This window comes from Cherax quadricarinatus, unplaced genomic scaffold (assembly GCF_038502225.1).
Source record: "Cherax quadricarinatus isolate ZL_2023a unplaced genomic scaffold, ASM3850222v1 Contig473, whole genome shotgun sequence".
Taxonomy (NCBI): Eukaryota; Metazoa; Arthropoda; class Malacostraca; order Decapoda; family Parastacidae; genus Cherax; species Cherax quadricarinatus.
The window spans coordinates 9,004-32,916 of NW_027195499.1; the positions used below are offsets into that span (position 1 = coordinate 9,004).

Genomic DNA, 23,913 nt, shown 5'->3' on the forward strand with positions numbered 1-23,913 from the left:
ATCACTAACACCATCACTAACACCATCACTATCACCGTCACTAACACCATCACTATCACCATCACTATCACCATCACTATCACCGTCACTAATACCATCACTATCACCATCACTAACACCATCACTATCACCATCACTAACACCATCACTAACACCATCACTAACACCATCACTAACACCATCACTATCACCATCACTATCACCATCACTAACACCATCACTATCACCTACAGCTGGGTCCTGGTGACTTTGGAAAGTACCTCTGCTACTCCAGGAACTAACACCATCACTAACACCATCACTATCACCATCACTATCACCGTCACTAACACCATCACTATCACCATCACTATCACCATCACTATCACCGTCACTAATACCATCACTATCACCATCACTAACACCATCACTATCACCATCACTAACACCATCACTAACACCATCACTAACACCATCACTAACACCATCACTATCACCATCACTATCACCATCACTAACACCATCACTATCACCTACAGCTGGGTCCTGGTGACTTTGGAAAGTACCTCTGCTACTCCAGGAACTATCACCATCACTATCACCATCACTAACACCATCACTAACACCATCACTATCACCATCACTATCACCATCACTAACACCATCACTATCACCTACAGCTGGGTCCTGGTGACTATGGAAAGTACCTCTGCTACTCCAGGAACTAACACCATCACTAACACCATCACTATCACCATCACTATCACCATCACTATCACCGTCACTAACACCATCACTATCACCTACAGCTGGGTCCTGGTGACTTTGGAAAGTACCTCTGCTACTCCAGGAACTCCTTTGGAGAGAATGATGGAACAGTGGAACTCCACGGTACGTACTGTGACCTTCACTGTAGCACTGTAACATTCACTGTAGTACTGTGACCTTCACTATAGCACTGTAACATTCACTGTAGCACTGTAACATTCACTGTAGTACTGTGACCTTCACTTTAGCACTGTAACATTCACTGTAGTACTGTGACCTTCACTGTAGCACTGTAACATTCACTGTAGTACTGTGACCTTCACTGTAGCACTGTAACATTCACTGTAGTACTGTAACATTCACTGTAGTACTGTGACCTTCACTATAGCACTGTAACATTCACTGTAGCACTGTAACATTCACTGTAGTACTGTGACCTTCACTATAGCACTGTAACATTCACTGTAGCACTGTAACATTCACTGTAGTACTGTAACATTCACTGTAGCACTGTAACATTCACTGTAGTACTGTGACCTTCACTGTAGCACTGTAACATTCACTGTAGCACTGTAACATTCACTGTAGCACTGTAACATTCACTGTAGTACTGTAATATTCACTGTAGTACTGTAATATTCACTGTAGTACTGTAATATTCACTGTAGTACTGTAATATTCACTGTAGTACTGTAATATTCACTGTAGTACTGTAATATTCACTGTAGTACTGTAATATTCACTGTAGTTCTGTAATATTCACTGTAGTACTGTAATATTCACTGTAGTACTGTAACATTCACTGTAGCACTGTAACATTCACTGTAGTACTGTAACATTCACTGTAGCACTGACACCTTCACTGTAGCACTGTAACATTCACTGTAGTACTGTAACATTCACTGTAGTACTGTAACATTCACTGTAGCACTGTAGCATTCACTGTAGTACTGTAACATTCACTGTAGTACTGTAATATTCACTGTAGCACTGTAACATTCACTGTAGCACTGTAACATTCACTGTAGCACTGTAACATTCACTGTAGTACTGTAACATTCACTGTAGTACTGTAACATTCACTGTAGCACTGTGACCTTCACTGTAGCACTGTAACATTCACTGTAGTACTGTAATATTCACTGTAGTACTGTAATATTCACTGTAGTACTGTAATATTCACTGTAGTACTGTAACATTCACTGTAGTACTGTAACATTCACTGTAGTACTGTAACGTTCACTGTAGCACTGTAATATTCACTGTAACACTGTAACATTCACTGTAGTACTGTAACATTCACTGTAACACTGTAACATTCACTGTAGTACTGTAACATTCACTGTAACACTGTAACATTCACTGTAGTACTGTAACATTCACTGTAACACTGTAACATTCACTGTAGTACTGTAATATTCACTGTAACACTGTAACATTCACTGTAGTACTGTAACATTCACTGTAACACTGTAACATTCACTGTAGTACTGAAATATTCACTGTAACACTGTAGCATTCACTGTAGTACTGTAACATTCACTGTAGCACTGTAACATTCACTGTAGCACTGTAATATTCACTGTAGTACTGAAATATTCACTGTAACACTGTAACATTCACTGTAGTACTGTAATATTCACTGTAGTACTCTAACATTCACTGTAGTACTGTAACATTCACTGTAGCACTGTAATATTCACTGTAGTACTGAAATATTAACTGTAGTACTGTAACATTCACTGTAGCACTGTAACATTCACTGTAGCACTGTAACATTCACTGTAGTACTGTAATATTCACTGTAACACTGTAACATTCACTGTAGCACTGTAACATTCACTGTAGTACTGTAATATTCACTGTAGTACTGTAACATTCACTGTAGCACTGTAACATTCACTGTAGCACTGTAACATTCACTGTAGTACTGTAACATTCACTGTAGTACTGTAATATTCACTGTAGTACTGTAACATTCACTGTAGCACTGTAACATTCACTGTAGCACTGTAACATTCACTGTAGTACTGTAACATTCACTGTAGCACTGTAACATTCACTGTAGCACTGTGACCTTCACTATAGCACTGTAACATTCACTGTAGCACTGTAACATTCACTGTAGCACTGTAATATTCACTGTAGCACTGTAACATTCACTGTAGCACTGTAACATTCACTGTAGTACTGTAATATTCACTGTAGTACTGTAACATTCACTGTAGCACTGTAACATTCACTGTAGCACTGTAACATTCACTGTAGTACTGTAATATTCACTGTAGTACTGTAACATTCACTGTAGCACTGTAACATTCACTGTAGCACTGTAACATTCACTGTAGTACTGTAACATTCACTGTAGTACTGTAATATTCACTGTAGTACTGTAACATTCACTGTAGTACTGTAATATTCACTGTAGTACTGTAATATTCACTGTAGTACTGTAATATTCACAGTAGCACTGTAACATTCACTGTAGTACTGTGACCTTCACTGTAACACTGTAACATTCACTGTAGTACTGTAATATTCACTGTAGTACTGTAATATTCACTGTAGCACTGTAACATTCACTGTAGCACTGTAACATTCACTGTAGTACTGTGACCTTCACTGTAACACTGTAACATTCACTGTAGTACTGTAATATTCACTGTAGTACTGTAATATTCACTGTAGCACTGTAACATTCACTGTAGTACTGTAATATTCACTGTAGTACTGTAATATTCACTGTAGTACTGTAATATTCACTGTAGCACTGTAATATTCACTGTAGTACTGTAATATTCACTGTAGTACTGTAATATTCACTGTAGTACTGTAACATTCACTGTAGCACTGTAACATTCACTGTAGTACTGTAACATTCACTGTAGCACTGTGACCTTCACTGTAGCACTGTAACATTCACTGTAGTACTGTAACATTCACTGTAGTACTGTAACATTCACTGTAGTACTGTAATATTCACTGTAGCACTCTAACATTCACTGTAGCACTGCAACATTCACTGTAGCACTGTAACATTCACTGTAGTACTGTAACATTCACTGTAGTACTGTAACATTCACTGTAGCACTGTGACCTTCACTGTAACACTGTAACATTCACTGTAGTACTGTAATATTCACTGTAGTACTGTAATATTCGCTGTAGTACTGTAATATTCACTGTAGTACTGTAACATTCACTGTAGTACTGTAACATTCACTGTAGTTCTGTAACATTCACTGTAGCACTGTAATATTCACTGTAGTTCTGTAATATTCACTGTAGTACTGTAATATTCACTGTAGTACTGTAATATTCACTGTAGTACTGTAACATTCACTGTAGCACTGTAACATTCACTGTAGTACTGTAACATTCACTGTAGCACTGTGACCTTCACTGTAGTACTGTAACATTCACTGTAGCACTGTAACATTCACTGTAGTACTGTAACATTCACTGTAGTACTGTAATATTCACTGTAGCACTGTAACATTCACTGTAGCACTGTAACATTCACTGTAGCACTGTAACATTCACTGTAGTACTGTAACATTCACTGTAGCTACTGTAACATTCACTGTAGTTCATCTTAGACCATGCTAGACCATCTTAGACCATCTTAGACCATGCTAGACCATCTTAGACCATGCTAGACCATCCTAGACCATCTTAAGCCATGCTAGACCATCCTAGACCATCTTAAACCATGCTAGACCATCCTAGACCATCTTAGACCATGCTAGACCATCCTAGACCATCTTAGACCATGCTAGACCATCCTAGACCATCTTAGACCATGCTAGACCATCTTAGACCATCTTAGACCATGCTAGACCATCTTAGACCATGCTAGACCATCCTATACCATCTTAAACCATCTTATGCCATCCTAGACCATCTTAGACCATCTTAGACCATGCTAGACCATCTTAGACCATCTTAAACCATCTTATGCCATCCTAGACCATCTTAGACCATCTTATACCATCTTATACCATCTTAGACCATCTTATACCATCTTATACCATCTTAGACCATCTTAGACCATCTTATACCATCTTAGACCATCTTATGCCATCCTAGACCATCTTAGACCATCCTAGACCATCCTAGACCATCTTAGACCATCTTAGACCATCCAAGACCATCTTAGACCATCTTATGCCATCCTAGACCATCTTAGACCATCTTAGACCATCTTAGACTATCTTAGACCATCTTAGACCATCCTAGACCATCTTAGACCATCCTAGACCATCTTAGACCATCTTATGCCATCCTAGACCATCTTAGACCATCTTAGACCATCCTAGTCCATCTTAGCCAATCTTATATCATCTTAAACCATCTTAGACCATCTTAGACTATCTTAGACCATCTTAGACCATCCTAGACCATCTTAGACCATCTTATGCCATCTTAGACCATCCTAAACCATCTTAGACCATCTTATGCCATCCTAGATCATCCTATACCATCTTAGACCATCTTATGCCATCTTAGACCATCTTATACCATCTTAGACCATCTTATATCATCTTAGACCATCTTATACCATCTTTGACCATCTTAGACCATCTTATGCCATCCTAGACCATCTTAGACCATCTTAGACCATCTTAGACCATCCTAGACCATCTTAGACCATCTTAACTCATGTCAGTTCCTGTTAAACGGCTCTGGCAACAGTTGTGTCTCAAACAACGGTCTGTTTATCAAGGAATAAACAGATGGCGTTTGATGCGGCATCTGTTGACACAGGGAGAGTGGAGAGTCTTTACTGTTGATCTGTTTTCTCTGTTAACAGAACTCAAGAGGGAGCCACCCCGGGCCAAGAGTGACAGAGGTGAGCATATTGTTACAATTTCTGGGACATCCCTGGGCCATGTTTTTGGGTGAGTTTGGGCCATGTTTTTGGGTGAGTTTGGGCCATGTTTTTGGGTGAGTTTGGGCCATGTTTCAAAACTGAGAGTCTGGTCTCTAGTCCAGTGATGATAGTTGCTGTGAGAGTCTGGTCTCTGGACCAGTGATGATAGTTGCTGTGAGAGTCTGGTCTCTGGACCAGTGATGATAGTTGCTGTGAGAGTCTGGTCTCTGGACCAGTGATGATAGTTGCTGTGAGAGTCTGGTCTCTGGACCAGTGATGATAGTTGCTGTGAGAGTCTGGTCTCTGGACCAGTGATGATAGTTGCTGTGAGAGTCTGGTCTCTGGACCAGTGATGATAGTTGCTGTGAGAGTCTTGTCTCTGGACCAGTGATGATAGTTGCTGTGAGAGTCTGGTCTCTGGTCCAGTGATGATAGTTGCTGTTAGAGTCTGGTCTCTGGACCAGTGATGATAGTTGCTGTGAAAGTCTGGTCTCTGGACCAGTGATGATAGTTGCTGTGAGAGTCTGGTCTCTGGTCCAGGGATGATAGTTGCTGTGAGAGTCTGGTCTCTGGACCAGTGATGATAGTTGGTGTGAGAGTCTGGTCTCTGGACCAGTGATGATAGTTGCTGTGAGAGTCTGGTCTCTGGACCAGTGATGATAGTTGCTGTGAGAGTCTGGTCTCTGGACCAGTGATGATAGTTGCTGTGAGAGTCTGGTCTCTGGACCAGTGATGATAGTTGCTGTGAGAGTCTGGTCTCTGGTCCAGGGATGATAGTTGCTGTGAGAGTCTGGTCTCTGGACAAGTGATGATAGTTGCTGTGAGAGTCTGGTCTCTGGACCAGTGATGATAGTTGGTGTGAGAGTCTGGTCTCTGGACCAGTGATGATAGTTGCTGTGATAGTCTGGTCTCTGGACCAGTGATGATAGCTGCTGTGAGAGTCTGGTCTCTGGACCAGTGATGATAGTTGCTGTGAGAGTCTGGTCTCTGGACCAGTGATGATAGTTGCTGTGAGAGTCTGGTCTCTGGACCAGTGATGATAGTTGCTGTGAGAGTCTGGTCTCTGGACCAGTGATGATAGTTGCTGTGAGAGTCTGGTCTCTGGACCAGTGATGATAGTTGCTGTGAGAGTCTGGTCTCTGGACCAGTGATGATAGTTGCTGTGAGAGTCTGGTCTCTGGACCAGTGATGATAGTTGCTGTGAGAGTCTGGTCTCTGGTCCAGGGATGATAGTTGGTGTGAGAGTCTGGTCTCTGGACAAGTGATGATAGTTGCTGTGAGAGTCTGGTCTCTGGACCAGTGATGATAGTTGGTGTGAGAGTCTGGTCTCTGGACCAGTGATGATAGTTGCTGTGATAGTCTGGTCTCTGGACCAGTGATGATAGCTGCTGTGAGAGTCTTGTCTCTGGACCAGTGATGATAGTTGCTGTGAGAGTCTGGTCTCTGGACCAGTGATGATAGTTGCTGTGAGAGTCTGGTCTCTGGACCAGTGATGATAGTTGCTGTGAGAGTCTGGTCTCTGGACCAGTCATGATAGTTGCTGTGAGAGTCTGGTCTCTGGACCAGTCATGATAGTTGCTGTGAGAGTCTGGTCTCTGGACCAGTGATGATAGTTGCTCTGAGAGTCTGGTCTCTGGACCAGTGATGATAGTTGCTGTGAGAGTCTGGTCTCTGGACCAGTGATGATAGTTGCTGTGAGAGTCTGGTCTCTGGACCAGTGATGATAGTTGCTGTGAGAGTCTGGTCTCTGGACCAGTCATGATAGTTGCTGTGAGAGTCTGGTCTCTGGACCAGTGATGATAGTTGCTCTGAGAGTCTGGTCTCTGGACCAGTGATGATAGTTGCTGTGAGAGTCTGGTCTCTGGACCAGTGATGATAGTTGCTGTGAGAGTCTGGTCTCTGGACCAGTGATGATAGTTGGTGTGAGAGTCTGGTCTCTGGACCAGTGATGATAGTTGGTGTGAGAGTCTGGTCTCTGGACCAGTGATGATAGTTGCTGTGAGAGTCTGGTCTCTGGTCCAGTGATGATAGTTGCTGTGAGAGTCTGGTCTCTGGACCAGTGATGATAGTTGCTGTGAGAGTCTGGTCTCTGGACCAGTGATGATAGTTGCTGTGAGAGTCTGGTCTCTGGACCAGTGATGATAGTTGCTGTGAGAGTCTGGTCTCTGGACCACTGATGATAGTTGCTGTGAGAGTCTGGTCTCTGGACCAGTGATGATAGTTGGTGTGAGAGTCTGGTCTCTGGACCAGTGATGATAGTTGCTGTGAGAGTCTGGTCTCTGGTCCAGTGATGATAGTTGCTGTGAGAGTCTGGTCTCTGGACCAGTGATGATAGTTGCTGTGAGAGTCTGGTCTCTGGACCAGTGATGATAGTTGCTGTGAGAGTCTGGTCTCTGGACCAGTGATGATAGTTGCTGTGAGAGTCTAGTCTCTGGACCAGTGATGATAGTTGCTGTGAGAGTCTGGTCTCTGGACCAGTGATGATAGTTGCTGTGAGAGTCTGGTCTCTGTACCAGTGATGATAGATGCTGTGAGAGTCTGGTCTCTGGACCAGTGATGATAGTTGCTGTGAGAGTCTGGTCTCTGGACCAGTGAGAGTGGACCATGATGATAGTTGCTGTGAGAGTCTGGTCTCTGGACCAGTGATGATAGTTGGTGTGAGAGTCTGGTCTCTGGACCAGTGATGATAGTTGCTGTGAGAGTCTGGTCTCTGGACCAGTGATGATAGTTGCTGTGAGAGTCTGGTCTCTGGACCAGTGATGATAGTTGGTGTGAGAGTCTGGTCTCTGGACCAGTGATGATAGTTGCTGTGAGAGTCTGGTCTCTGGACCAGTGATGATAGTTGCTGTGAGAGTCTGGTCTCTGGACCAGTGATGACAGTTGCTGTGAGAGTCTGGTCTCTGGACCAGTGACGATAGTTGCTTCAGTGTTGTGTACGGGGTCACAAGAATTCTTTTGTTCACCACCACTAACATGTTCACACCACTATCATGTTCACCACCACGATCATGTTCACCACCACTATCATGTTCACCACCACTAACATGTTCACACTACTAACATGTTCACCACCACTATCATGTTCACCACCACTATCATGTTCACCACCACTATCATGTTCACCACCACTATCATGTTCACCACCACTATCATGTTCACCACCACTATCATGTTCACTTCTCCACCACAGACTCAGAAGAAGTGAACACTATGGATCACTTCCCGCTCCACCGTGAGGGAGGTCGAGGCGAGAACCAACTGCTGCTGGATCGTGAAGGAGGATCAGCAGGAGGATCAACAGGAGGATCAGCAGGATCAGGAGGAGGAGGATCAGCAGGCATCAGTGCCCAGAGTGAGGTGGGCATGTCAGCCGGGGCAGGACACAAGGGGGGCACTGTGCCCAGGAACACAGGTCCAGCTGACATCTTCAACACCTTTATCTCCGGCAATGCAGGTTGGTTAATGCTCTTTGATCTCCTTTAACAGGTTCTGCTCGTTTTTTAAGGGGATCTGATGGGTTTGTAATGGGATCTGATGCGTTTATAATGGGATTTAGATGCTTGTAATAAGATTTATGGGGAAATGATGGGATCTGATGGGTTTATAACGAGATCTCATGGGTTTATAATGGGATCTGATGGGTTTGCAATGGGATCTGGGTTTATAATGTGATTTAGGGGTTTATAATGGGAAGTAAATGTTAATAATGGGATGTGGTACGTATGTAATGGAACTTAGAGTTTATAATGGTATCTGGGTGATTTTAATGAGATCTCAGAATTTGTAATTGAATCTGAGTGCTTATAATGGGATCAGGGTGTTTATAATGGGATCTGAGTGCTTATAATGGAGTCAGGGCGTTTATAATGGAATCTGAGTGTTTATAATGGGATCTGAGTGTTTATACCGTTTTAAGTGTTTATAATAGGATGTGGGTGTTTATAATGGGATCAAGGTGTTTATAATGGAATCTGGGAGTTTATAATGTAATCTGGGAGTTTATAATGGAATCTGGGAGTTTATAATGGGATCTGGGTGCTTGTAATGGGATCTGGGTGTTTATAATGGGTTCTAAGAGTTTATAATGAGATAGTTTGTAATGGGATCTAGGTGTTTATAATGGGATCTGGGTGTTTATAATGGGTTCTAGGAGTTTCTAATGGGATCTGGGTGTTTATAATAGGAGCTGGGTGTTTGTAATGGGTTCTAGGAGTTTATAATGGGATCTGAGTGCTTATAATGGGATCTGGGTGTTTATAATGGGTTCAGAGTGTTTATAATGGGATCTGAGTGTTTATAATGGGATTTGAGTATTTTGTAATGGGATTTGGATGTTTATAATGGGTTCAGAGTGTTTATAATGGGATCTGAGTGTTTATAATGGGATCTAGATGTTTATAATGGGATCTGAGTGTTTATAATGGGGTCTGAGTGTTTATAATGGGAATTGAGTGTTGATAATAGGATCTGAGTGCTTATAATTAGATCTAAGTGTTTATAATGGGATCTGAGTGTTTATAATGGGATCTGAGTGCTTATAATAGGATCTAAGTGTTTATAATGGGATCTGAGTGTTTATAATGGGATCTGAGTGTTTATAATAGGATCTAAGTGTTTATAATGGGATCTGAGTGATTACAATGGGATCTGAGTGCTTATAATTAGATCTAAGTGTTTATAATGGGATCTGAGTGTTTATAATGGGATCTGAGTGCTTATAATTGGATCTAAGTGTTTATAATGGGATCTGAGTGTTTATAATGGGAATTGAGTGTTTATAAAAGGATCTGAGTGCTTATAATTGGATCTAAGTGTTTATAATGGGATCTGAGTGCTTATAATTGGATCTAAGTGTTTATAATGGGATCTGAGTGTTTATAATGGGATCTGAGTGTTTATAATGGGATCTGAGTGCTTATAATTGGATCTAAGTGTTTATAATGGGATCTGAGTGTTTATAATGGGATCTGAGTGTTTATAATGGGATCTGAGTGTTTATAATGGGATCTGAGTGTTTATAATAGGATCTAAGTGTTTGTAATGGGATCTGAGTGCTTATAATTGGATCTAAGTGTTTATAATGGGATCTGAGTGTTTATAATGGGAATTGAGTGTTTATAAAAGGATCTGAGTGCTTATAATTGGATCTAAGTGTTTATAATGGGATCTGAGTGCTTATAATTGGATCTAAGTGTTTATAATGGGATCTGAGTGTTTATAATGGGATCTGAGTGTTTATAATGGGATCTGAGTGCTTATAATTGGATCTAAGTGTTTATAATGGGATCTGAGTGTTTATAATGGGATCTGAGTGTTTATAATGGGATCTGAGTGTTTATAATAGGATCTAAGTGTTTATAATGGGATCTGAGTGCTTATAATTGGATCTAAGTGTTTATAATGGGATCTGAGTGTTTATAATGGGATCTGAGTGTTTATAATGGGATCTGAGTGCTTATAATTGGATCTAAGTGTTTATAATGGGATCTGAGTGTTTATAATGGGATCTGAGTGCTTATAATTGGATCTAAGTGTTTATAATGGGATCTGAGTGTTTATAATGGGATCTGAGTGCTTATAATTGGATCTAAGTGTTTATAATGAGATCTGAGTGTTTATAATGGGATCTGAGTGTTTATAATGGGATCTGAGTGCTTATAATTGGATCTAAATGTTTATAATGGGAACTGAGTGTTTATAATAGGATCTGAGTGCTTATAATTGGATCTAAGTGTTTATAATGGGATCTGAGTGTTTATAATGGGATCTGAGTGCTTATAATTGGATCTAAGTGTTTATAATGGGATCTGAGTGTTTATAATAGGATCTGAGTGCTTATAATTAGATCTAAGTGTTTATAATGGGATCTGAGTGTTTATAATGTGATCTGAGTGTTTATAATGGGATCTGAGTGCTTATAATTGGATCTAAGTGTTTATAATGGGATCTGAGTGTTTATAATGGGATCTGAGTGCTTATAATTGGATCTAAGTGTTTATAATGGGATCTGAGTGTTTATAATGGGATCTGAGTGTTTATAATTGGATCTAAGTGTTTATAATGGGATCTGAGTGTTTATAATGGGATCTGAGTGTTTATAATGGGATCTGAGTGTTTATAATGGGATCTGAGTGTTTATAATGGGATCTGAGTGTTCACAGTAAGGGTGGTGTGCTAAAGTAACGTTTTATCAGAGTTCAGAGTAAGGGGAGTCAGCAGGTCAGCCAGTCTGGTCCTGGACCGTAAAATTGGTCCCAGACTTGTGAATTATTAATGGTCATGTAAGGTCGTATTTTAAGACCAGTCGAACGACCTTCTTAGTAGACTCTGAACCTTCTTAGGAGATTCTGAATCTTCTTAGCAGACTCTGAACCTTCTTAGTAAACTCTGAACCTTCTTAGTAGACTCTGAACCTTCTTAGTAGACTCTGAACCTTCTTAGTAGACTCTGAACCTTCTTAGTAGACTCTGAACCTTCTTAGTAGACTCTGAACCTTCTTAGTAGACTCTGAACCTTCTTAGTAGACTCTGAACCTTCTTAGTAGACTCTGAACCTTCTTAGTAGACTCTGAACCTTCTTAGTAGACTCTGAACCTTCTTAGTAGACTCTGAACCTTCTTATTAGACTCTGAACCTTCTTAGTAGACTCTGAACCTTCTTAGTAGACTCTGAACCTTCTTAGTAGACTTTGAACCTTCTTAGTAGACTCTGAACCTTCTTAGTAGACTCTGAACCTTCTTAGTAGACTCTGAACCTTCTTAGTAGACTCTGAACCTTCTTAGTAGACTCTGAACCTTCTTAGTAGACTTTGAACCTTCTTAGTAGACTCTGAACCTTCTTAGTAGACTCTGAACCTTCTTAGTAGACTCTGAACCTTCTTAGTAGACTCTCAACCTTCTTAGTAGACTTTGAACCTTCTTAGTAGACTCTGAACCTTCTTAGTAGACTCTGAACCTTCTTAGTAGACTCTGAACCTTCTTAGTAGACTCTGAACCTTCTTAGTAGACTCTGAACCTTCTTAGTAGACTCTGAACCTTCTTAGTAGACTCTGAACCTTCTTAGTAGACTCTGAACCTTCTTAGTAGACTCTGAACCTTCTTAGTAGACTCTGAACCTTCTTAGTAGACTCTGAACCTTCTTAGTAGACTCTGAACCTTCTTAGTAGACTCTGAACCTTCTTAGTAGACTTTGAACCTTCTTAGTAGACTCTGAACCTTCTTAGTAGACTCTGAACCTTCTTAGTAGACTCTGAACCTTCTTAGTAGACTCTGAACCTTCTTAGTAGACTCTGAACCTTCTTAGTAGACTCTGAACCTTCTTATTAGACTCTGAACCTTCTTAGTAGACTCTGAACCTTCTTAGTAGACTCTGAACCTTCTTAGTAGACTCTGAACCTTCTTAGTAGACTCTGAACCTTCTTAGTAGACTCTGAACCTTCTTAGTAGACTCTGAACCTTCTTAGTAGACTCTGAACCTTCTTAGTAGACTCTGAACCTTCTTAGTAGACTCTGAACCTTCTTAGTAGACTCTGAACCTTCTTAGTAGACTCTGAACCTTCTTAGTAGACTCTGAACCTTCTTAGTAGACTGAACCTTCTTAGTAGACTCTGAACCTTCTTAGTAGACTCTGAACCTTCTTAGTAGACTCTGAACCTTCTTAGTAGACTCTGAACCTTCTTAGTAGACTCTGAACCTTCTTAGTAGACTCTGAACCTTCTTAGTAGACTCTGAACCTTCTTAGTAGACTCTGAACCTTCTTAGAAGACTTTGAACCTTCTTAGTAGACTCTGAACCTTCTTAGTAGACTCTGAACCTTCTTAGTAGACTCTGAACCTTCTTAGTAGACTCTGAACCTTCTTAGTAGACTTTGAACCTTCTTAGTAGACTCTGAACCTTCTTAGTAGACTCTGAACCTTCTTAGTAGACTCTGAACCTTCTTAGTAGACTCTGAACCTTCTTAGTAGACTCTGAACCTTCTTAGTAGACTCTGAACCTTCTTAGTAGACTCTGAACCTTCTTAGTAGACTCTGAACCTTCTTAGTAGACTCTGAACCTTCTTAGTAGACTCTGAACCTTCTTAGTAGACTCTGAACCTTCTTAGTAGACTCTGAACCTTCTTAGTAGACTCTGAACCTTCTTAGTAGACTCTGAACCTTCTTAGTAGACTCTGAACCTTCTTAGTAGACTTTGAACCTTCTTAGTAGACTCTGAACCTTCTTAGTAGACTCTGAACGTTCTTAGTAGACTCTGAACCTTCTTAGTAGACTCTGAACCTTCTTAGTAGACTCTGAACCTTCTTAGTAGACTCTGAACCTTCTTAGTTGACTCTGAACCTTCTTAGTAGACTCTGAACCTTCTTAGTAGACTCTGAACCTTCTTAGTAGACTCTGAACCTTCTTTAATATATGTAAATGTAACGCTTTAAAAACTGATGAAGAGATCTTCATCCGGTGAGATGGAGACATTGTTTCTCAGGTGGCAGGGAAGGTAGGTGGCAGGGAAGGTAGGTGGCAGGGAAGGTAGGTGGCAGGGAAGGTAGGTGGCAGGGAAGGTAGGTGGCAGGGAAGGTAGGTGGCAGGGAAGGTAGGTGGCAGGGAAGGTAGGTGGCAGGGAAGGTAGGTGGCAGGGAAGGTAGGTGGCAGGGATGATAGGTGGCAGGGAAGGTAGGTGGCAGGGAAGGTAGGTGGCAGGGATGGTAGGTGGCAGGGAAGGTAGGTGGCAGGGAAGGTAGGTGGCAGGGAAGGTAGGTGGCAGGGAAGGTAGGTGGCAGGGAAGGTAGGTGGCAGGGATGGTAGGTGGCAGGGATGGTAGGTGGCAGGGAAGGTAGGTGGCAGGGAAGGTAGGTGGCAGGGAAGGTAGGTGGCAGGGAAGGTAGGTGGCAGGGAAGGTAGGTGGCAGCGAAGGTAGGTGGCAGGGAAGGTAGGTGGCAGAGAAGGTAGGTGGCAGGGATGGTAGGTGGCAGGGAAGGTAGGTGGCAGGGAAGGTAGGTGGCAGGGAAGGTAGGTGGCAGGGAAGGTAGGTGGCAGGGAAGGTAGGTGGCAGGGATGGTAGGTGGCAGGGAAGGTAGGTGGCAGGGAAGGTAGGTGGCAGGGAAGGTAGGTGGCAGGGATGGTAGGTGGCAGGGAAGGTAGGTGGCAGGGAAGGTAGGTGGCAGGGAAGGTAGGTGGCAGGGAAGGTAGGTGGCAGGGATGGTAGGTGGCAGGGATGGTAGGTGGCAGGGAAGGTAGGTGGCAGGGAAGGTAGGTGGCAGGGAAGGTAGGTGGCAGGGAAGGTAGGTGGCAGGGAAGGTAGGTGGCAGGGAAGGTAGGTGGCAGGGAAGGTAGGTGGCAGGGATGGTAGGTGGCAGGGAAGGTAGGTGGCAGGGAAGGTAGGTGGCAGGGAAGGTAGGTGGCAGGGAAGGTAGGTGGCAGGGAAGGTAGGTGGCAGGGAAGGTAGGTGGCAGGGAAGGTAGGTGGCAGGGAAGGTAGGTGGCAGGGAAGGTAGGTGGCAGGGATGGTAGGTGGCAGGGAAGGTAGGTGGCAGGGAAGGTAGGTGGCAGGGAAGGTAGGTGGCAGGGAAGGTAGGTGGCAGGGAAGGTAGGTGGCAGGGAAGGTGAAGGCAGCAGGGAAGGTAGGTGGCAGGAGGTAGGTGGCAGGGGAAGGTAGGTGGCAGGGGAGGTAGGTGGCAGGGGAAGGTAGGTGGCAGGGAAGGTGGGTGGCAGGGGAAGGTGGGTGGCAGGGAAGGTGGGGAGGCAGGAAGGTGGGTGGGGAGGAGTGGAGTGTGAGGTGGGTGGCAGGAAGGTGGGTGGCAGAAGGAGGTGGGTGGCAGGGGAAGGAGGTAGGTGGCAGGAAGGAGTGGGTGGCAGGGGAGGAGTGGGTGGCAGGGGAAGGTGGGAGGCAGGAAGGTGGGAGGCGGGGAAGGTGGGTGGCAGGGGAAGGTAGGTGGGAAGGTGGGGAGGCAGGGAAGGGTAGGAGGCAGGGGAGAGGAGTGGGTGGCAGGGAGGTGGGTGGCAGAGGAGGAGTGGGAGGCAGGGAGGTGGAGTGGCAGGGAAGGTGGGTGGCAGGAAGGGTAGGAGGGTGGGAGGCAGGAGGTGGGTGTGGCAGGGAATAGGTGGCAGGGGAAGGTGGAGTGGCAGGAAGGAGTGGGAGGCAGGGAAGGTGGAGTGTGTGAGGGAAGGTGGGAGGCAGGAAGGTGGAGTGTCGGGGGAGGTGGGTGGCAGGAGGGTGGGTGGCGGGAGGTGGGTGGCAGGGAGGTGGAGTGGCGGGAGGGTGGGTGGCGGGGGTGGGTGGCAGGAAGGTGGGTGGCGGGAGGTGGGTGTGGGGAGGTGGGTGGCAGGGAAGGTGGGTGGCAGGGAAGGTGGGTGGCAGGGAGGAGTGGAGTGGCAGGGAAGGTGGAAATGGCAGGGGAAGGAGTGGGTGGCAGGGAAGGTGGGTGTGGGGAAGGTGGGTGGCAGGGGAGATTAGATGGCGCGGAAGGAGTGGGTGGCAGGGAGATGGGTGGCAGGGAAGGTGGAGTGGCAGGGAAGGTGAGTGGCAGGGATGGTAGGTGGCAGGGAAGGTAGGTGGTAGTGAGGTGGAGGTGGCAGGGGGAAGGTGGAGTGTCACTTGGGAGGTGGGTGGCAGAGGGAAGGTGGGTGGCAGGAAGGAGTGGGTGTGGCAGGGGAGTGGAGTGGCAGGGAATGTGGGGTGTGGGAAGGTGGAGTGGCAGGAGAGATGGGTGGCAGGGGAAGGAGGAAGGTGGAGGTGGCAGGGAAGGTGGAGGTGACAGGGAAGGTGGAGGTGGCAGGGAAGGTGGAGGTGACAGGGAAGGTGGAGGTGGCAGGGAAGGTGGAGGCAGCAGGGAAGGTGGAGGCAGCAGGGAAGGTGGAGGTGGGTGGCAGGGGAGGGTGGGTGGCAGGGAAGGTGGAGTGGCAGGGAGGTGGATGGCGCGGAAGGTGGGTGTGAGAGAGATGGGTGGCAGGGAAGGTGGGTGGCAGGGAGAGGTGGGTGGTGAGTGAAGGTGGAGGTGGCGGGAAGATTAGGTGGCAGGGAGGTGGGTGGCAGGAAGGTAGGTGGCAGGGTGGTGGCAGGGGAGGAGTAGGTGGCAGGAAGGTGGGTGGCAGGGAAGGTGGAGTGGCAGGAAGGTAGGTGGCAGGGAGTGGGTGGCGGGAAGGTGGGTGTGGCAGGGGAGGTGGGTGCTTGGGGAAGAGGTGGGTGGCAGAGGAAGGTGGGTGGCAGGGAAGGTGGGTGGCACGGAATGTGGGTGGCAGGGAAGGTGGAGTGGCCGGGAAGGGTGGGTGGCAGGGAACGTGAATTGCAGGGAGGTGGAGTGGCAGGGATGTAGGTGGCAGGGAGGTGGGTGGCAGGGAGGTGGAGTGGCAGGGAGGTGGAGTGGCAGAGAGGTGGGTGTGGCAGGAAGGTGGGTGGCAGGGAGGGTGGGTGGGGGAGGTGGGTGCTTGAGAGGTGGATGGCGGGGAGAGAGGGTAGGTGGCAGGGAAGGTGGGTGGCAGGGAGGTGGGTGTGGCAGGAAGGGTAGGTGGCAGGGAAGATTAGATGGCAGGGAAGGAGTGGGTGGCAGGAAGGTAGGTGGCAGGGAAGGTGGGTGGCAGGGAGGTGGGTGGCAGGGAAGGTAGGTGGCAGAAGGAGTGGGTGGGAAGGTAGGTGGGAAGGTGGGTGGCAGGGGAGGTGGATGGCAGGGAGGTGGAGTGGCAGGAAGGTGGGTGGCAGGGAAGGGTGGGTGGCCAGAAGGGAGGAGTGGGTGGCAGGGAGGTGGGTGTAGGGAAGGTGGAGTGGGGAAGGAGTGGGTGGCAGGGAATGGAGGTGTCAGGAAGGTGGGTGGCCCAGGGAAGGTGGGTGGCAGGGAAGGTGGGTGGCAGGGGTGTAGGTGGCAGGGAGGTGGGTGGCAGGGAAGGTGGGTGGCAGGGAAGGTGGGTGGCAGGGATGTGGGTGGCAGGGAGGTGGGTGTGGGGAGGGTGGGTGGCAGGGGAGGAATTGGAGGTGGCAGGGAGGTGGGTGGCAGGGGAGGAGTGGGTGGCAGAGGAGGTGGGTGTGGCAGGGAAGGTGGGCAGGGAATGTAGGTGTGGGGGAAGGTAGGTGGCAGGAAGGTAGGTGGCAGGGAGGTGGGTGGCAGGGAGGTGGGTGGCAGGGAAGGTGGGTGGCAGGGAAGATAAATGGCCCAGGGAAGGTGGGGGTGGCAGGGAAGGTGGAGGGGCAGGAGGTAGGTGGCAGGGGAGGTAGATGGCGCGGAAGGTAGGTGGCAGGGATGATAGGTGGCAGGGAGGAGTGGGTGGCAGGGAGGTGAGTGGCAGGGATGGTGAAAGTGGCAGGGAGGTGGGTGGTAGTGGAGGTGGGTGTTAGGAAGGTGATTGCGGGAAGGTAGGTGGCAGGGGAGGTGGGTGGCAGGGAGTGGGTGGGGAAGGTGGGTGGCAGGGGAAGGTGGGTGGCAGGGAGGTGGTGGCAGGGAAGGTGGGTGGCAGGAAGGGTGGGTGGCAGGAAGGGTGGGTGTGGGAAGGTGGAGTGGCAGGGGAGGTGGGTGGCAGGAAGGTGGGTGTGGGAAGGTGGGTGGCAGGGAAGGTGGGTGGCAGGGGAGGTGGGTGGCGGGAAGGGTGGGGTGGCAGGGAAGGAGTGGGTGCAGGAGGTAGGTGGCAGGAAGGTGGGTGCTTGGGGATTGTGGGTGGCGGGAGGTGGGTGGCAGGAAGGTGGGTGGCAGGAGGTGGAGGTGGCAGGGAGGTGGAGTGCTTGGGAGAGGTGGGTGGCAGGGAAGGTGGAGGTGGCAGGGAAGGTGGAGGCAGCAGGGAAGGTGGAGGTGACAGGGAAGGTGGGTGGCAGGAAGGGTGGGTGTGGCGGGGAAGGAGTGGGTGCTTGGGGAAGGTGGAAATGGCCAGGGAAGGTGGGTGGCAGGGGAAGTGGGGTGGCAGGGAGGTGGGGTGGGAGGTGGATGGCGCGGAGTAGGTGGCAGGGATGGAGTAGGTGGCAGGGGAGTGGGTGGCAGGGAGGGTGGGTGCCAGGGATGGTGGGTGTGGGAGGTGGGTGGTGGTGGGTGGGTGTTAGGAGGGTGGGGTGGCGGGAGGTGGGTGGCAGGAGGGTGGAGTGGCAGGGAAGGAGTGGGTGGGGAGGTGGCCAGGGAAGGTGGGTGGCAGGGAAGGTAGGTGGCAGGGGAAGGGTGGGTGGCAGGGAAGGTGGGTGGCAGGGAAGATAGGTGCCCAGGGAGGTGGGTGGCAGGGAAGGTGGGTTGGCAGGGAGGGTAGGTGTGGGGAAGGAGTGGGTGTGGGGAAGGTGGGTGGCAGGGAAGGTAGGTGGCAGGAAGGTGGAGGTGGCAGGAAGGTGGAAATGGCAGGGAGGTGATTGGCCGGGGAAGGTAGGTGGCGGGAAGGTAGGTGTGGGGAGGTAGATGGCGCGGAAGGTGGAGTGGCAGGGATGATGGGTGTAGGGAGGTGGGTGGGAAGGTGGAGTGGCAGGGATGAGTAGGTGGCCCAGGGAGGTGGAGTGGTAGTGGAGGTGGGTGTTGGGAAGGTGAGTGGCAGAGGTAGGTGGCAGGGAAGGTGAGTGTGGGAAGGTAGGTGGCAGGAGTAGGTGGCAGGGAAGGAGTGGAGTGGCAGGGAAGGTGGAGTGGCAGGGAAGGTAGGTGTGAGGGAAGGAGTGGGTGTATGGGGAAGGTGGAGTGGCAGGAAGGGTGGGTGGCAGGGAAGGTGGGTGGCAGGGAGGTGGGTGGCAGGGGAGGTAGGTGGCAGGGAAGGTGGGTGGCAGGAAGGTAGGTGGCAGGGAAGGTGGTGGCGGGAGAGTGGGTGGCGGGGAAGGTGGGTGGCAGGAAGGTGGAGTGGCAGGGAAGAGGTGGTGGTGGCAGGGAAGGTGGGTGGCGGGGAAGGTGGGTGGCAGGGATTGTGGGTGTGGGGGAAGGAGTGGAGGTGCTTGGGGAAGGGTGGGTGGCAGGGAGGTGGGTGGCAGAAGGAGGGTGGGTGGCAGGGAAGGTAGGTGGCAGGGAGGTGGGTGTGAGGGAAGGTGGGTGGCGGGAGGTGGGTGGCAGGGAAGGTGGGTGGCAGGAAGGTGGAGTGGCAGGGAAGGTAAATGGCAGAGGAAGGTAGTGCTTGAGAAGTGGTGGCAGGGAAGGTGGGTGGGGGAGGTGGATGGCGCGGAAGGTGGGTGGCAGGGATGATGGGTGGCGGGGAAGGGTGGAGTGGCAGGAGATGAGTGGCAGGGATGGTAGGTGGCAGGGAAGGTGGGTGGTAGTGGAGGTGGGTGTTAGGGAAGGTGGGTGGCAGGGAGGGTGGAGTGGCAGGAGGGTGATTGGCAGGAGGTGGGTGGCAGGGGAGGGTGGGTGGGAAGGAGTGGTGTTGAAGGTGGGTGGCAGGAAGGTGGGTGGCAGGGGAAGGTGGGTGGCAGGGAGGTGGGTGGGAAGGTGGGTGGCAGGAGGTGGGTGGCAGGGAGGAGTGGGTGGCAGGGAAGGGTGGGTGTGAGGGGTGGAGTCAGCGGGAGGTGGTGTGGGAAGGTGGAGTGGGGAAGGTGGGTGCTTGGGGAAGGAGTGGGTGGCAGGGAAGGGTGGAATTGGCAGGGAGTGGTGGCAGGGGAGGTGGGTGGCCCAGGGAAGGTAGGTGGCGGGAGTGAGGTGGCAGGAGGTAGGTGGCAGGAAGGTAGGTGGCAGGGAAGGTGGGACGGAGGGAGTTAAGGAGGGAGGAGGGAGTTAAGGAGGGGAGGGAAGGAAGGAGGGGAGTTAAGGAGGGGAGGGGGTAGGAAGGAGGGAGGAAGGAAGGAGGGAGTTATGGAGGGAAGGAAGGAAGGAGGGAGTTATGGAGGGAGGGAAGGAAGGAGGAGTTATGGAGAGGGGAGGGAAGGAAGGAGGAAGGAAGGAAGGGAGGAGTTATGGAGGAGGAAGAGAAGGAGGGAGTTAAGGAGGAAGGGAAGGAAGGAGGAAGGAAGGAAGGGGGAGGGGAGTTATGGAGGGAGGGGAAGGAAGGAGGAGTTAAGGAGGAAGGAAGGAAGAGGGAGGGAGTTGGCATGGAGGAGGAAGGAAGGAGGGTTAAGGAGGAAGGAAGGAAGGAGGAGATTATGGAGGGAGGAAGGAAGGAGGAAAGGAAGGAAGGAGGAGGAAGGAGGGATTATGGAGGAAGGGAAGGAAGGGAGGGAGATTGGAGGGAGGGGAAGGAAGGAGGGGAGTTAAGGAGGAAGGGAAGGAAGGAGGAAGGGAAGGAAGGAGGAGTTATGGAGGGAGGAAGGAAGGAGGGAGTTAGGAGGAAGGGAAGGAAGGAGGAAGGAAGTGAGAGGAGTTATGGAGGAGGAAGAGGAAGGAGGGAGTTAAAGGGGAGGAAGGAAGGAAGGAGGAAGGGAAGAGAGGAGAGGGAGTTATGGAGGAGGAAGGAAGGAAGGGAGTTAGGAGAGAGAGGAAGGAAGGAGGAGTTATGGAGAGGAGGAAGGAAGGAGGAAGTTATGGAGGAGGGAAGGAAGGAGGAAGGAAGGAAGGAGGGGAGGAAGGAAGGAGGGAGTTATGGAGGAGGGAAGGAAGGAGGGGAGTTATGGAGGAGGGAAGGAAGGAGGGAGTTATGGAGGAGGAAGAGGAAGGAGGAAGGGAAGGAAGGGGAGGAGGAAGGAAGGAGAGAGGGAGTTATGGAGGCGGGGAAGGAAGGAGGAGTTATGGAGGAGGAAGGAAGGAGGGAGTTATGGAGGAGGGAAGGAAGGAGGAAGGGAAGGAAGGAGGGGGTTATGGGGTGAGGAAGGAAGGAGGGAGTTATGGAGGAGGAAGGAAGGAGGGATTATGGAGAGGGAAGGAAGGAGGGAGTTATGGAGGAGGGAAGAATGAAGGAGGGGAAGGAAGGAGGGAGTTATGGAGGAAGGGGAAGGAAGGAGGAGTTATGGAGGGAGGGAAGGAAGGAGGAGATTATGGAGGGAGGGAAGGAAGAAGGAGGAAGGGGAAGGAAGGAGGGAGATTTATGGAGGGGAGGGAGGAAGGAGGAAGGGAAGGAAGGGGAGGGGTTATGGAGGGGAGGGAAGGAAGGAGGAGTTATGGAGAGGAAGGAAGGAGGAGGGAAGGAAGGAGGAGTTATGGAGGAAGGAAGGAAGGAGGGAGATTATGGAGGAGGAAGGAAGGAGGAAGGGGAAGGAAGAGGAGGAGAGGGGAAGGAAGGAGGGAGATTATGGAGGAAGGGAAGGAGAAGGAGGAAGGGGAAGGAAGGAGAGTTGTAGGTAGGGAAGGAAGGAGGAGTTATGGAGGAGGAAGGAAGGAGGGAGTTATGGAGGAGGAAGGGAAGGAGGAGGGAGTTATGGAGGAAGGGGAAGGAAGGAGGAAGGAAGGAGGAGGGAGTTATGGAGGAGGAAGGAAGGAGGAGGGAAGGAAGGAGGGATTTATGGAGAGGGGAGAGAGGAAGGAAGGAGGAGTTATGGAGGAAGGAAGGAAGAGAGGGAGAGGAAGGAAGAGGAGGGGAGATTATGGAGGTAGGAAGGAAGGAGGAGGGGAGAGGAAGGAGGGTTATGGGAGGTAGGGAAGGAAGGAGGGAGGGAAGGAAGGAGGGGAGATTATGGAGGTAGGAAGGAAGGAGGAGTTATGGAGGAGGGAAGGAAGAGGAGGAAGGGAAGGAAGGGAGGAGGGAAGGAAGGAGGAGAGTTATGTGGAGGAAGGGAAGGGAAGGAGGAAGGGAAGAGGAAGGAGGAGGGGAAGGAAGGGAGGAGTTATGGAGGTAGGGAAGGAAGGAGGGAGTTATGGAGGAAGGGGAAGGAAGGAGGGAGGGAAGAGGAAGGAGGAGGGGAAGGAAGGAGGGAGTTATGGAGGAGGGAAGGAAGGAGGAAGGAAGGAAGGAAGGAGGGAGAGGAAGGAAGGAGGGAGTTATGGAGAGGAAGGAAGGAGGAAGGGAAGGAAGGAGAGGGAGTTATGGAGGAGAGAGGAAGGAGGAGTTATGGAGGAAGGGGAAGGAAGGAGGAAGAGGGGAAGGAAGGAGGAGTTATGGAGGGGAGAGGGAAGGAAGGAGGAGAGGAAGGAAGGAGGGAGATTATGGAGGAGGAGGGAAGGAAGAGGAGAGGGAGTTGTGGAGGAAGGAAGGAAGGAGGAAGGGAAGGAAGAGGGAGTTATGGAGGAGGGAAGGAAGGAGGAGGGAAAGGAAGGAGGGGAGGGGAAGGAAGGAGGGAGTTATGGAGGAAGAGGAAGGAAGGAGGGACTATGGAGGTAGGGAAGGAAGGAGGGAGTTATGGAGGAGGGAAGGAAAGGGAAGGAGGAGGAAGGAAGAGGAGGAGTTATGGAGGAAGGGGAAGGAAGGAGGAGATTTATGGAGGTAGGGGAAGGAAGGAGGGGGATTTTAGAGGAGGAAGGAAGGAGGGAGTTATGGAGGGGAGAGGGAAGGAAGGAGGGAGGAAGGAAGGAGGGAGTTATGGAGGGAGGAAGGAAGGAGGGAGTTATGGAGGAAGGGGAAGGAAGGAGGGAGAGGGAAGGAAGGAGGGAGTTATGGAGGGGAGGGGAAGGAAGGAGGAGTTATGGAGGTAGGAAGGAAGGAGGAGTTATGGAGGGGAGGGGAAGGAAGGAGAGGAGATTATGGAGGAGGAAGGAAGAGAGGAGAGGAAGGAAGGAGGAGTTATAGAGTAAAGGAAGGAAGGAAGGAGATTATGGAGGGAGGAAGGAAGGAGGGGTTATGGAGGGAGGGAAGGAAGGAGAGTTATGGAGGTAGGGAAGGAAGGAGGGGAGTTATGTGGAGGTGGAAGGAAGGAGAGTTATGGAGAGGAAGGAAGGAGGAGTTGGGAGGAGGGGAAGGAGGAGGGGTTATGGAGGAGGAGGAAGAGGAGGAGTTATGGAGGAGAGGAAGGAGGGGAGGAAGGAAGGAGGGAGTTATGGAGGAAGGAAGGAAGGAGGAGTTATGGAGAGGAAGGAAGGAGGAGTTATGGAGGGGAGGGGAAGGAAGGAGGAGGAAGGAGGAAGGAGGAGTTTTAGGTAGGAAGGAAGGAGGGAGTTATGGAGGAGGGGAAGGAAGGAGGAGGAAGGAAGGAGGGAGTTATGGAGGAGGAAGGAAGGAGGAGGAAGGAGGAGGATTGCCGGAGGAGGAAGGAGAGGTGTGGAGAGGAAGGAAGGGAGGAGGAAGGAGGAGAATTATGAGAGGAGGAAGAGGAGGAGGAGGAGGAGGGACACAGGAGAGGAGAAGAGGTGGAGGAGAAGGAAGGAGAGTTATAGAGAGGAAGGAGGAGGAGGGAAGGAGAGGAGAAGGAAGAGGGGCTGCTGGAGAGAGAAGATTACAGAGGCCCAGGGAAGGAAGGAGGGAGTTATGGAGGAAGGAAGGAGGGAGTTATGGAGGAGGAAGGAAGGGAGGAAGGAAGGAAGGAGGGGTTATGGAGGTAGGTAAGGAAGGAGGAGGAGGAAGGAGGAGTTATGG

At 49.4% G+C, this 23,913-nt stretch overlaps 1 protein-coding gene across 1 annotated transcript in view; it reads left to right on the top strand.

The window, feature by feature from the left end:
• Positions 1-788: 788 nt before the first annotated feature.
• The window catches only part of LOC138851386 (nephrin-like), a gene marked incomplete at its 5' end in the record, with an annotated part of 71,206 nt that continues 48,081 nt past the window's right edge, over positions 789-23,913 (top strand). The window contains 3 exon segments of the mRNA XM_070080461.1: positions 789-870; positions 5,561-5,599; positions 8,811-9,074. Coding sequence (XP_069936562.1) covers positions 789-870; positions 5,561-5,599; positions 8,811-9,074 — 385 coding nt within the window.